The 14,595-nt window shown below is 36.4% G+C and overlaps 1 protein-coding gene across 1 annotated transcript; it reads left to right on the top strand.

Moving 5' to 3' along the window:
* Window positions 1-1,421: 1,421 nt before the first annotated feature.
* LOC120282611 (GEM-like protein 1) lies at window positions 1,422-6,085 on the top strand. The gene is made up of 4 exons (XM_039289446.1): window positions 1,422-1,765; window positions 1,841-1,942; window positions 4,614-4,885; window positions 5,605-6,085. The coding sequence occupies exons 1-4, from the start codon at window positions 1,543-1,545 to the stop codon at window positions 5,791-5,793; spliced, it is 786 nt and encodes a 261-aa protein (XP_039145380.1). The 5' UTR covers window positions 1,422-1,542; the 3' UTR covers window positions 5,794-6,085.
* The last annotated feature ends 8,510 nt before the right edge of the window (window positions 6,086-14,595 follow it).

The following is a 14,595-nucleotide window of genomic DNA, read 5'->3' as shown; positions in this document are numbered from 1 at the left end:
AAATAATTAAATATTTAAATTAATCAATTCATGTTAATTATTACAAATAATTGTTTAAATTAATAAAATTTATAAGTAAAGGATAAATAAGTAATTGTCCTTCATTTTTTTTCCATCCTCCTCTTATTACCCCCAAATTTTTGTTTGTGTTGGGGGGCAATTTAGTTTGGTTAATATTATATTTTCATAATGTGATAATTTACCCAATATTTATGAGAATGTAATTACTAACTCAATATGTGGTAATCTCACACTTCGAAAGAAATATGAATTTTTTTTTTTCCAATTATACTCTTTAAATTAAAAAAATCAAAAAAATATGAATTGATTGTCTTTTTTGAAAGTGGTGGTATATAGAATGTCCTTAATTTGTTTTATAATACTTTAGCAACTTGTTTCAAAACCATATTTATCCTTTATATAAAAATATACTCATTCAAATGTTTAAATGAAGATAAAAATCATTTACAATTAATTTTTTTTAAATATAAAGTTGGAGGAAAAAATTTATATTTATTTGAAAAATAAGTAAGTTTGAGTTAATTAATATTAATAAAAATTAACTACATTAAAATCTAAAATTTATTTTTAATAATAACAAATATTTTTTATTAAAAAATTTTGATATTTACTTTAAAAATATTATGGACATTGATATATTTAGCACTTATTATGTAAGAGTATTTTAATAAAAAAAATAATTTGTAATGAAAGATTCGTAACTAATCAAATACGACAATGTACATTTCAAACTCCACCCACATTACCGCTTTATCAATCAAACAAAAAAAATGCACATATTCCAATAATATAACTTTGAGAATCATATTCTTAGTAATCGTATTCCTCTATTATATAAGATTTCGTGAACCAAATGACTTTTTATATGTAAATATAAAAATTTTCAAAAAAAAAAAAAAAACTTAACGGAATAAAGAAATAGGGTTTCAAGATTGATCACAACAAAATTCTCGCTTATTTTTTATAGACTCTTATTAAGTTTTTCACCTTTTGACTATTCAAATTTTACCATTTTTTGAAAGAGACTATCTTCTTCTTCTTTCGATGCTTTCGAAGGTTTGATCTATCATATTAAAATAGCATATATCTAAATCTAGTTTGTCAATTAGTCTATAGACTTTATACCAATTAGCATTAGTTCACATGCCATGTGACAATTGATACACAATAATTAATATGTATCAATTGATTTCAACGCTTACTTAACAAATGAGAAAAAATGAAAATAAAAAAAAAATAGAGCAATAATCAAACTAAAGAAAAATCAAGGATGTTTTAGACTAATAAAGGACGGCGACATTGAAGGAGACGCTTGACCAAAAAGTCTCCAAGGGCTTTAATGCAAAAACCATCACGCAAATAATACAGATTTTTCTTGGACCTATATGCAAAAACTAATACTATTCCTAACGTGCTCCGCAGGGATACCAAACACACCCTCGTCGTTCTTCTTTGCTTCTCCCGTTCAACGATCGGAGCTTATCGGATTCGGATCCTCACAGTGCTCCACCCGACTCCGATATGGATCCGCAACCCGCTCCCGCCGGTGATAACCCCGCCCCCAAGCAACCCCTCGTCGACGTTGTCCCCAAATCCCTAGATCCCCCTCCTCCCAATCCCCAACCCTCCCCCAAATCCGTCTCCTGGAGCCCCGATCTCACGCAGGAGTCTCCGCCGCCGCCGCCACCAATGCCGGAGGAGCACAACCCTTACGTCTCCGCGCCACCCGCCTCGTCGGCGAAGAGTACGCTTGTTTTGAACTCGATCTTTGTTTTTTTGAAGGTTTTTTTTGTTGATTTTTTGGGTGGCTGATGTTTAGATACGATGGAGACGGTGAAGGATGTGGTCGGGCGGTGGGGGAAGAAGGTCGGCGAGGCCACGAGGAAGGGACAGGATCTTGCGGGCAATATGTGGCAACACTGTGAGTTTCTCTATGGAGGTTTTATTTGTTTTGTGATCATTCATGGCTTTTTATATTGAATTTTGGATGTATCTTCATTGTGATTGAAAGTTTTGAGATGCAAGCGTTTGTTAATTACTTTAAAGACTAACAAAATGGAAATTTATCAAATTTTTTTGTGCGGAGATGCGGTGGGTATTGTCATGTTGTTTATTAAGGACAAGCAGCCAAAGGTTTAGAGATGGTATTGGGTAGGATGAAACAAATTAGAGTTGGTAATGAATCTGATGGCTGGATACAAATGGTGGATTACAGGGTTGTCAGTGCTCCGAAATGAGCTTGCTTTTGTGTAGGAGGAATGGGTTGCAGTGGGAAAGATAGTATTGGCGTTGGTGAGTCTACTGTCTCTATGGGGAATGTTGGCCTATTTCCTCTAAGATTATATTCCTTAACCTAGGTATGTGTTTGTCTTCTAGAGTTTATGATTTGAATATTATTATATCTATACGCTTTGCGAGAAAGGTGATAAGAGCCATGTGATAGAGAAGCCACTAAGAGTATTTCTATAATGAAATCATAATAACATATTGCTTCATAACCATACATAAACAAGGAGAAGCAGATTATTTAGGCTTGCAAAAACATTAGTTAGGTCCTAAGGTTTCATGAGGACAATTTAAGCTGATGAACAAGATCCAATTACGGTTCAAAACAAAAATCCAATTACAGGGCTATAAAGAAAGCAAGGAGAGTTTGCTATCCTTGGTACTGTAACCTTACCATTCTAGGCTTACAAATTAGAAAGTGAAGGATTTAGAGTTTGTTGGCTAGCGCTTGTGTGGAACTTCCTAGGCAAAGTTAATTTGGACAAGTTTGAGCAATCAGTTAAGTTTTGAGCAGCCATGAAGATCCCAAATCAGGGATCAGTTAGCTAAGAGAACTCTATGAACAAATCCTTAGAGCATGAAATTATGTAAGAATACCTTTGAATTAAACAAAAAAAAAAAATCAGATATGAACTCTTCCTAACTAAATCTAACATGCTAAGAGTCAAAATGAGTCTATTTCACTTTTGGGTATCTTCCTTTTTCAAATGTGAAGTTTCTCCCGAGTCCAAGTTGTGAATACATTTCTAATAGAAGAGTTGAAATTGGATACTATTTTGCTTTCTGTATTTCCTGGTGACCCCTAGTTTCTTGCCGCTTTATGTCAGGGTAAGCTAGTTTTATTTTTCAATTGTTAGGAGGGGATATAACTGGTTGTTATTTTCATTAGATTAAATGTATTATGTGAATAAAATGCATTCAAGGTGTAAATCATTGAGAAATACAGCTGTCATTGTCTGCTAATTATTTTATGGCATATAATATCATCTTTTGTTCTTAAGAAAAGATCATAACTACAAACTTAGTGAAATAGTCTACAAAACTAATCTTTTTATGGAAAATAGAATAAGTCATAAACATGACCACAAATTGAATGAATCCTAGCAGGGAAAAAAAAAGCAGTCAAACTAATTTCTAGAAGTGTTATTGACAACATTTGATCATTGTGGTAAGCACATATACAAAGATGGGTTTTGATTTCAAGCATTTTGTCATTTGGATCTTCCATATGCAAATCAGCTTGTTAAAGAACTCTTAATGGTCAGTTTCTTTCTAAATCCTGTTGGATTCTTTGCAAGATCAGATGGCTTGTGAGAAGGGCAAAAATGAAGAAAATCGAATGAGGTCTAGTTATAGTTTAATGAAGTTTAGAATTTCCAGTAATTTTCCACTTGGATGTGCTGACTTCTAATATGGAAAGCAAAATTATAGAAGGAGCATACTGATGCATATGCAAATATGTAGAAATGAAGCATGTGTATCAAACTTCAAAGATTCTATGGATTACATTTATACAAAAGAAAGAAAAGAAAAAGAAAGAAAAACCAATATCATGAAATTGTGGCAGCAATTTTGGAAGAGTTCACTACCAAACACAAATATCATCATGGTGATTTTTTCAGTTTAGTTTATGATTGTAGTTTTATCATAAGAATTGCAAAGAAAATTAAACTTCCGACTTGGTGAAATATGCATGTGAAATGGCTTTCTACTTGAGGCCAGATTCTATGCATTGCATCTGTTTCGTTTGTTTAAAGGGGGCCTTGATCTATGCCAAATAATGCAATCTAATGGGACACCTCATGTATTTGCAGCCTAAGAATTAGATTTTGTTCTTCTTTTATTTGAATCAACATAAAAAAATCTTAAGTATGAGAGAACCTTTTCAAAATAATGGGATGGAGTAATATACCTGGATAATTTGAAAAAAAAAAGTTAATGTATTTGATTTCCAAACTAATTTGGTCTTTTTTATGTTCATTCATGCCAACTTAGCTCTTTTTATGAAGCTCAATTTCTCATGAAGAGCACAGCCTACAAACAGCTTGGGTAGTTAACAACAGAACCTCACAAAGCATATTCAATTTTTAATCATTCTTCGTTCTGATCTCAGATCAAGCACTACAATATCTTTCGGATTTGGGAATATTATTTCCTTTTGTTCACCAATACTATATTAGTTCATCCCTTCCATGTACTCATCAAAAGTTTTTGAACTTAATTTATGCAAAGTTTCGAGGTACACATGTTGTGTATGCTGTTAATTTTTCTCAACTTTATGTATTCAAAAGTCTTTTTTAACCCAGTGAAAACAGGACCAAGCATGGCTGAAGCTGCCATGGGAAGAATTGCGCAGGGAACCAAAGTTATAGCAGAAGGTGGTTATGAGAAGATATTTCAACAAACTTTTGATGCACTTCCTGAAGAGAAACTAAATAAGTCATATATTTGTTATCTGTCAACATCTGCTGGACCAGTTATGGGAATTTTGTATCTCTCTACTTCTAAGCTCGCATTTTGTAGTGACAATCCTTTGTCATACAAAGTTGGAGATCAAACTGAATGGAGCTATTATAAGGTATCCTCATCCTACTTTATTTTCACCACCCTCTCTAATAATATCATGTTCACTACCATCTAGAACATCATTCCTCTTGGTCCTACTGGTATATCTGGGGAAGTTGGCTATGGAAGGACAGATAAATAACTAGGGATTATTTGTTATTGTTCTAGCAGAGGCAAGTTAAGGATTCGCTATTTGCCACTTTGTGTGCATTTGCACTTGCATGACAATAAATCTGATTATCTACAAATTTGCTAGAACTAGAACAAAATATATTATCAAGTAACCATAATGTCAAATGAGTTTGTGTTGTTGGCTTTGACTAGTGAAGTTTCTAAAATTTATTCTTTAATTTAATTCTATATGATTGTAGTGTCTCTCTTAATGAAAGGCTTTTTGTGTCCAATTCTTTGTCAATCTTTTTCCCATTCATGCGCACGTCGCTTCCAACTGCTAATTCTTCTAACCATAGTTAATGTAAAAAACTTTGATTCTTCAACCAACTGCTAATTCTTCTAACCATAGTTAATGTAAAAAACTTTGATTCTTCAACCAACTGCTAATTCTTCTAACCATAGTTAATGTAAAAAACTTTGATTCTTCAACGTTCTTCTTAGTCCTTTTAGTCTTCAGGTTTCTTTTCATTACCTTCATAAGAATTTATTCTATCAAAAAAAAAAAAAAAAATTGTTGCACAATTTGTTATATATTTCATCACTTTTACTATCAAATAGGTGGTGATTCCTATGCATCAACTACGAGCAATTACGCCTACTACAAGCAGCACAAACTCTGCAGAAAAATACATTCAAGTTGTCTCAGTTGACAACCACGAATTTTGGTTTATGGGTTTCGTGAACTATGATGGGGCTCTAACCTGTCTTCAGGAAGCATTACATGATGCTCATGACGCCCAACCCTAATGAAAGCTTTCATATCTTTGTTGGCATAACTTATCTGAAGCTGCTGCTTTCTATTGGGTGCAGATAATGTTGTGTTGAATCAATGAGCTTCACATCTTTTGTGGAGTGAGAAAAAGAGGCACATTTATACATTTCTCTGCCATAGCTATAAACTTTTACAGTGTTAATTATTTAAGTTATTCTAAATTTTTTTTTTCTCAAATTAATGTGAACTAGTACAAATGTTGATTACTATGGTAATCCTCATGTTCACAAGTATTGAATAGAAGAAATCTTGTGACTATGCTGCATCTGTATACACTGTTCATAGAGAGTGCCTGTGCTGTCTGGAACTCTGTTGCTGGGCTTTTGTCAGTTGTTGCATGGATTCTCCAACTTTTACAGCCTAGCTTGACAAACAGTTTCTCTTTTAAGGTAGAAAGCTTTAATCACACAAAAGTGCATCCATTGTACAAATGAGGCATGCTGGTCTGAACATCTTTATTCTTTGTTACCCATAAATTTGCACCTAATGAGGCTTTTATACAGAATCATTAAATTTTGTGTTTCCTCTCTTTTTTACCCTGCTTCTCTAACAGTGATTTATTCTGCTATCATCTCAGACCAAAACAGAAGTTCTCAAGGAGAAGGAAGAAAAAATTCAAAAGGAGCAGATGCTTTGAGAAAAGTCCCAAGCTTTAGCAGAGCACCCCTTTCTAGTTCCCACTACTCTTTTGAAGGTAGGACTAAATCATGCTTGGCATGCTCTCACTCTCACACACACACTCACACATAAAAGAAAAGAAGATTTGGGATGCTTTGATTATCATGAAGGTTGACTCATTTCCAATGAACAGGTTGAGGACCCTACTTTCTTGACTGGGACCATGGAGTGGGCCATCAAATCACCCCAGGTGACAAGGTATCAAGCTCTTCTAAACAAAAGCAGCAGTAATTTAAAAAAAATAATATATATATATATATATATATATATATATATATATATATATTTATAAAGTTAAATTTAAAAAAAAAAAAATGGAAAAAGGAAGCTAAGGCCTCAAAGTATGTGGTCCATCCATTCAGGCATAGAGAGACAAGCACTGCAAAGGTAATTAATGGAGACAAATGTCTTGGCTTGTCTCTGCTGAATCTCAATCACCCTTTTTTAGAACATTGCTCATTCAATTTACACTGAATGCAGACCTAATGCTCATGTGTAGGTGGATAAATATATGTATGATGGTCCTGCCTCCCTTGACAAAACTCCAACCAAGGTCAGGTGTGGTCCTAAACCCAATACCTAAGCCTAAGCCTAGTTTTGGTCTTTAGATTTATTATTATGCTTATCAGGTATATCACATTTAAGAGTTTGATTGCATTCTATTCATTATATTATGTCATGGAATCTTCAGAGGCATATCCATATATAGAAACCAGTAATTCTAGGATTCATTAGACTAGAACTATTTGATATTTATTATATAATAGTAAACTAATAGATTGGTGGTTCAAAGTTCAAACATGTCATTGACACATATCTAATTGTATGCAGTGTTTGTGTGATGCACATGAAAGAATTATTGTGTGTATAGATATATATTATCATCTCCATCATATTACTGTTTAACTTTTGTGAACCTAAGTTGCAATTGTTTAGTAAGACTAAAATAAAAATTAAAAAAATAAACTACCTTTAGGCTCTGTATTGCATATGTGCAGTTGTAAAATTGATGATATTGCATTGGTGAATCCAATTATGCATGATGATTGAGTTTTATGGGATGATAAAAACTAGAAGCATAAATAAATTTAGATGAACCAACTGATATTGTCCCCCCAATGGCAGTGCACAGAAATTAATGTAGGGTTCTGAGGATGCCAAGCCAGCCTGTCCAAATGTTTTCCTACAAATCATATTTGTGTGGCATAGGCATTGCTTTCCTTCCAATTTCTCTCACAATCTCACACACTCATACACACCAAACAAGTGCTACCTAAAAGCACTACTTTTTTCCCTCCTTTGATAAGTCACTATCATGTCTGTCTCTCCCCAACTCACACTCATCAGATTAAATAAGTGAATTGTTTGGTGAGAACATGTGCTTGGATTTTTTATATGTTTCATGTTGAAAACATATTAGTAGTACTAGGTAGCATAGATTGGAATTATAGAAAATTAGTTTATGGCATGACATGGCATGGCTTTCCAAAGCTGCCTCCAAACATCCAGCATTGCCTCCCACTTTCATTTGCATTTTCATTTGTCCTCCTTCTCCTCTTGTTCTTCCCTGCCCCATCAAAACCACAACCTTGCAAAAAAACATATGGTTATAATTAAGGAACTTGAGAATCTTCACTTGCATTCCAACAACCACCATTCCTTCAAAAAAAAAACCCATTCCATTGATTTCATTGTATTCTTTTTAGCTTCTATGTTTCACTCCCCTGTCATTCCATGTGCACATGCTTTCCAACCACTTTTGTTGCATGTGTTTAACAATAATACAAATTTAATGTTATATATCCATCTTGCAATAAAATAGTCGGTATTTCATTTCTTCGTATACGTAGTTTGTTCATATTTTTTAAAAAAAAAAATAAAAAAAAAATTATGTATGTACATTAGGTTCTAAAAGCCAGTTTGATTTGGATAATGAAGCTTTAATCTTTATTTTTTTTTATTTTTTTATTTTCTCTCATTATCCTATGTGTCACTGTGAGCATAGAGGTATTTTTATATATGTAAATTCCTTTTTCTTAAGTTTTCAGGTACATAAAAAAAAATTTAAGAGAGAATAAAGGGTGAATTATAAAATTTCAAGAATGATATGTGAAAACAATATTTTTTTTATTTTTTAATTATCTCCAAGGCCCATGGGCCACTACTGCAAAGGGGGCCTGGTTCTCACGTGCTGGTGAGGCACCACAACAGAGAAGAGGAGGGTGACAACTCATTGGCACGTGTGGTTGATGAGCCACGTGCAATAGAGCCCTTAGAGGAGAAGAGTGGGACCCAACAGGAAATATACATGCTAACAATCCTATATTTAATTATTATTATTATATATATACATTAATAATATATTGATTTTACAAAATTTTATGTAATATTAATTATTTTGAATTATTTTTCAAAATAATTAAATAAAAAAAAAAAAGGAAGAGGAGCTAATTATGGAGATGAAGAGAGGATGATGATAAGTGGGAGAGAGAGTGTGGTGGGGCCAGGGATTAGAAGTGTAATGTATGAAAGCGTGGGGTGGTGTCACGGTCACTCCTGTTCACACTCACATGTTGGACAGTAAAAAGTTCCCCCCCATGTTTATTTATGTAGGACTTCATTAGTAACTTTTTTTTTCCTTTTTTTTTTTTTTTTTTTTTTTTTATTAATAGAAACATACTAATGCTTCTAATGTGCCTTGTCTTAATCAAATTATTATTATTATTATTATTATTATTATTATTATTCAAGAAAATTAATGTGAGATCCTTCTAATTCTTTGATTTCATACAAATCCCTCCAAAACTTTCATATCTATTAAAAAAAAATCAAATCTTTTACTTTTTAAATTCAAGTTTATGTAAAATGATTAAATTATATCAATTCTTGCTCATTTACACTAGAGTTGGTAGACGTTAAAAAGTGATGAGCTATTTATTATTCTTCTGTTCTAATGCACGAGAGGGTCAAGCTTGTCTCATTAGTGGGTTTGTACCTAAACACAAAGAGAGCGAATTCTATTGTCGGTGAGATTGAGGTAATTTTGGTATTATAAAAAAAATACTAAATTGATAATGATAAAATAAATTTAAAAATTAGAGACCGGAGAGTAGAAAATATTGTAAGAGCAATTGATCGGGAAAGTTGTAAGTTTATGAGGATTGTTAAGTAATTTTTCATTATTATTATTATTATTATTAATGGTTGTAAAAATTGGGTTCTTTACTGGCATGCCTTGTAAGTAGTAGAAATTACTTGAGTACTATAAAATTATATTTACTGAACTAATATTTAAAAAAATTCTCTTAAACAAAATAGACCTCTTGAATCAAAACTAATGTCATTTGTACTTCTTAAGAAACCATATGTTTTGCAATATGTGCTAAACTGCTAATGAACTTTATCATGTCATCTATGAATAATATATTATTAAAAATATATTTTGCCTTAACATTACATCCAAGTGATATTTGCTTTAAGTTATTTTGATTTGAGCTATATATATATATATATATATATATATTTCTAAGTATTTAATCCAACAATTTATAAGAGTTATGGGTTCCAAACCTTGTTTAGTTGAAATATTGAGAGTCACTTAAAGTTTTATAATTTGGACCAACTGATAATGTACAAATAAGATCTTAATATAACTTAAAAATTACAAGTGTGTTTTGCTTTTATTATTATTATTATTTTATTTATTTATTTATTTTTATAATATAGATAAAAAATTTTATATTTTTTTTATTACCATATCTCAATCATGCATTAAAAAAAAATTAATTTATTGATAAAACACACTTGCTATTTCGTTATATTAATCTTATTTAACACATTAAAACACAAGTGAAACTCTCAATGGGTTGGAACCTGTGTGCTGGGGCTGTATGTATGTATGGCTCAAGAAAGCAAGCTGTCGCAGATGTGCTGTATTCATAGATGACGTAATTCATTAACAGTTGCTTTATGAACGATGATTTGATTAACACAGGCTGAGGCCGCAATGATTAATTTTATGGTACTCAATATTCTACTGCCCAAAACGTGATTTTTGACGGTCGCTGTGGCGGCAATGACTTTCCCGATCGGTAACTCTTGTGTTTCTGCTCTCCGGTCTCTGAGCCACAGAATTTTATTTTATCGACGAGTATTTTATGTGTTTAATTGCAAGCGTGAAGGCTGAAGGTAATAAATAGCTCATCTTTAACGTCTGCAGCTAAAGTAATAAATGACGAAGTCATTTTACGCAAACGAAGTTACGGTTTTTGGAGGACTAACAATTATAGCGAAGATAATAATAATAATAATAATATTAATAATTTGATTGAACAGGCACGTTACTGCAATGACAAAAGGGAAAAATGAAATCGGCTGGTACGCTTGCTTCTGGTCTCTCCCGCGTCATCGTCACTATAATCTCCATGTTCTCTATTTCCTTTTTTTTGTTTAATTGTTTTGAGATGATTCGAAATGATGATATTACATGGTGGCAAGGTGTGTTGTGTAATGACAATGATTGGGTTGTTGGCTGTTCCTGTGCTGAGGCTGTACGCGACCGTCGGCTGTAATGTTGTCTTTCTTCGTGGTGCCTCGCCGGCGCCGTGGTGTGGTTGTGAGATGAGGTAAAATGTTGTTTTCACGTAATCGTTCGCCCGCCTGGCAGGTGCATGCCTGAAACGGAAAGGAATTATATGCTCGGTGACATAGAGATGATGGTAAAGATGAGATGCTCGTTATTTAAACAGTGTGCATACTTTTTGTTTTTAGTATCGAGACAAACTGCGACACGAAATCGACGATTATTACCCGAAGATATATCAACTTTCGGTAAACACGTGCGACTTAGCAACATGTGCCTGGGCGGTAAATAAAAGTAATCGTGGATGATAACCATGTTTTACGCAGGACTGGTTGGCGGAAGGAGGAAAATGGTGGGAAAGTAACGCTGTGGTGCAATAACCGTATGGCTGTTCTGGGGTATCTATCTTCTGCTACTAATATGTTTTTTGTGAAATGCCAGGCTTACTCGCCGCTGTTCTGTGACGAGGAGGAAAAGTGACGTAACGCTGGTGATGAGGTGGAAGGAAGAAATAACACAGCAGAAGAAACGGACTGTCAGGCGCGAACTGCGTGCGCTGGGACAATATCGGTCCAGTTCTGCGCTCGATCGTCATCGTAATTCGCGGCAATGTCATCGGTTACAACTGCTGCAATTTTTATTACTATAGGTTCCTGAGATTAAACGAAGCAACTTATGATGGTGAGTCTGTACGCACAGCGAATGCTGCTGGCTGCGGCTGGTGGATGTCGTGCGAACCGATATTTGCGATATATAATAAATATCAAATATTCTGGTCTAATGAATCGGTTTCTGTGGACCAATAGCACTAAGCGACAGTGGAATGCTGCCAAATGTGGTGTAAATAGCTGTGGCAAAACAGGCTTGGAGCCGGGTTTGTTTTATGGGGAAGGCACCGGGACCGTCATATGCGCCTACACGGGTGGAAAGTGAATGACGCAATGGTGATTGGTGACGGGCTGGACTACACTTGTGGACCACATGCGCTCACTCATTTTAAATTAACTTTGTAAATATATATGTATATGTATATATATATATATATATATACTTTAAGGCCCACCCCGCTACGCTTATTTAAGAAAACTTGATACTGGAATTGACCTCCGGTATTGTTCGATGATCGGCAACGTCCCAAATCTTCTTTTTTTCAGTGTGTGGAAAGTGAGTAGCTTTGTTCAGTCCAAAGAGCCAGTGGCGAGGGCGCTCCTGCTCGCTGAACTTCTCATGATGTTGGCCAGAATGAGAGGCTGTGATTCTGTAAAGCAAATATGGTGACTTCATTCATTGTACGATAGCTGTGTGCGCCCAAAGAAGAGTACATGGGCCGGCCAACAACCCGGCTGAAACTCTCGCAGACTTGGTGTGAGGGGCATGGTGCAAGAGACTCTTCTGTTCCAATAACAGCGAACAGCCTGTAACAGCATTGTACTAGTTCACGATGAGCCCAGAAAAAAAAATTTAGGCAACAACGCCAGGTATAGCTATGATGTTAAATGTCACTCACAGACTCGCGGCAACTCGATGAGATTATGCCAGCGGGCGACGCATCGCTGGTGAAACATCGCTATTGTAAACAGTGACTTATTGATAACGCGTATTGACCGTGGCGTGGCTGACAGTGAAATGGAGATATGCTGATGGGGCATTCTTATGAAGAAAGTACAATTTCAAGGACAAGAAAGACTGCATTAACATTAGCCGGTGATTATTTACATTAACGGCAACGGTTGATGAAAAGGAAAAAGTTTACGTGGTTGAAAGAATGGCGGTTGAACGAACGAAGTGGACCTGCGTGGGGTTTGCCTGATCATAAGTGTAAGGGCACAGAAACTCGCTGATCCATATTTGTGGTGCCTGGCGGGCATGAATTTGTTAAATACGAAAGCGAACGCAACTTCTGCTGAAACGACGGAAGCCCTGGTTGTCTGTCGTAACTGGAGTTGAGCGTTCTGAATGATGGGCTGTGGAGGAGAATTGATGAAAAATAAGTGGATGAATACGACTGTTCGTCCAGCTTTTAACAGCGGAGCAGGGATTGTGCGCTACGTCTGAAGGTCGCGCCGACGAATGAGCGGCGGGAAGGGTTTGAGGTATCGTAACGCAACGCTGTTTCCCCTGCTATTCGGCGTTCTGTTTTTCGCCTGGTGCACGAACTCTTGAGAAAATTGACGAGTTCTTGGGCTGCAAATGCGCGGTGTCCGTAGTTGCGCAAGCGAGGCAGGCATGCAATATCGAAAGCCACTACATGCATATTCGATGGAGATTTTCTTTGCGGTTATGTGATAAAACTACAATCATAAACGAAAAATCACCATGGGCTGTGTTGTCGGCGCGGGCTGTTGTTTCTTTCTTTTGGCCGCGGAAATAGCAATCCGTAGAATGCGTAGCTGGGCTCACGCCAATAAATGCTCGCTCTGCACCATCGGCGTCAGTGAGCCAGGCTGACAACTGAACCTCCGCAAGCCATCACCAATCTGCAAGTCAACGGTTGGTGGCCTGTTGGGAGGATCAGGCGCAAGTCGGCGTAAGGTATTGTACCCTCGATGTTGTCGATAACACTCTGGTTGTTTCTTTCCTGCTGAGACCATTCAATTCAATGGTCTGTTCTGTTGTAAAAGGCCAGTTGCCGGGGCAAGCTGGTTGGTTCCGTCTTTCTTGCTGTGCGCCAAATATTGTGTTTGACGTATTTGCGTGATTCTCCTCTATGATATGTAAACAAATAGTCGGCTGTGGGGATGGGGCTGGGCTGGTGGTATGTTAAGGAAAGGATGATGTACATGATTTGCGTGTCTGGATTGTTCTTAGCTGTGAACTCGTGGCGTCACTGTAGGCGGGTTACGGTGCCAAGGGACCTGGCAGAATGCTGTTTATGGGTCTCGTGGCTGGGACGCCCAGCAGCACGCGAAGCCCCTGCTGCTCGCGTTGTGGCTGGTGAAACGGTATCATTGTTCGTGTAAATGCCTTGGTGTTTATCGCCTGTCGCAAAGCCTGTGAATACGTGTTCCGTCGCGGCCGGGGGTGCAGGCGCATGCCTGAGTTGGGAAATAGACCCGGCTTCCCCGGGAGACTCACCAACGCCGGCTGCACTGCTGACCTTCACTCTACACAAAAACAGGCAATATCACCATTTGTCATCCAGCCATCGGGTCGTACCAACTCTAATCACCAACAAGCTGTTAATAAACAACGTGACCACCCATCCGCGCAAGAGGCCCGATATTCCACAACCAGTCTTTAAAGCCAACAAACGCTTGCATCACGTCGAAGAGCACCATCAGGTCAATATAAAGAGATGATGGCTATGCGCCTCCGTAAACTCACGGTGTTGCTGTTACCCGCAGTCGCCGACTTCTTCCTACCGCCCGACCACGGCCTCTTCCGCCGTCTCCATCGTAATGGCATCAGCCGCAAATCGACAAAAAAAACATCACTGGTGGCATACTCGACGAGGTAACTCCTCCGGCATCCCGTGGAGGTGGTGAGGAAGGAGAGAGAGGAGGAAGAGGAGAGAGGG

The sequence above is a fragment of the Dioscorea cayenensis genome, chromosome 18 (assembly GCF_009730915.1).
Source record: "Dioscorea cayenensis subsp. rotundata cultivar TDr96_F1 chromosome 18, TDr96_F1_v2_PseudoChromosome.rev07_lg8_w22 25.fasta, whole genome shotgun sequence".
NCBI classification, from domain to species: domain Eukaryota; kingdom Viridiplantae; phylum Streptophyta; class Magnoliopsida; order Dioscoreales; family Dioscoreaceae; genus Dioscorea; species Dioscorea cayenensis.
The sequence above is the reverse complement of the archived record's forward strand: the minus strand, read 5'-3'. Positions and strand labels throughout refer to the sequence as shown.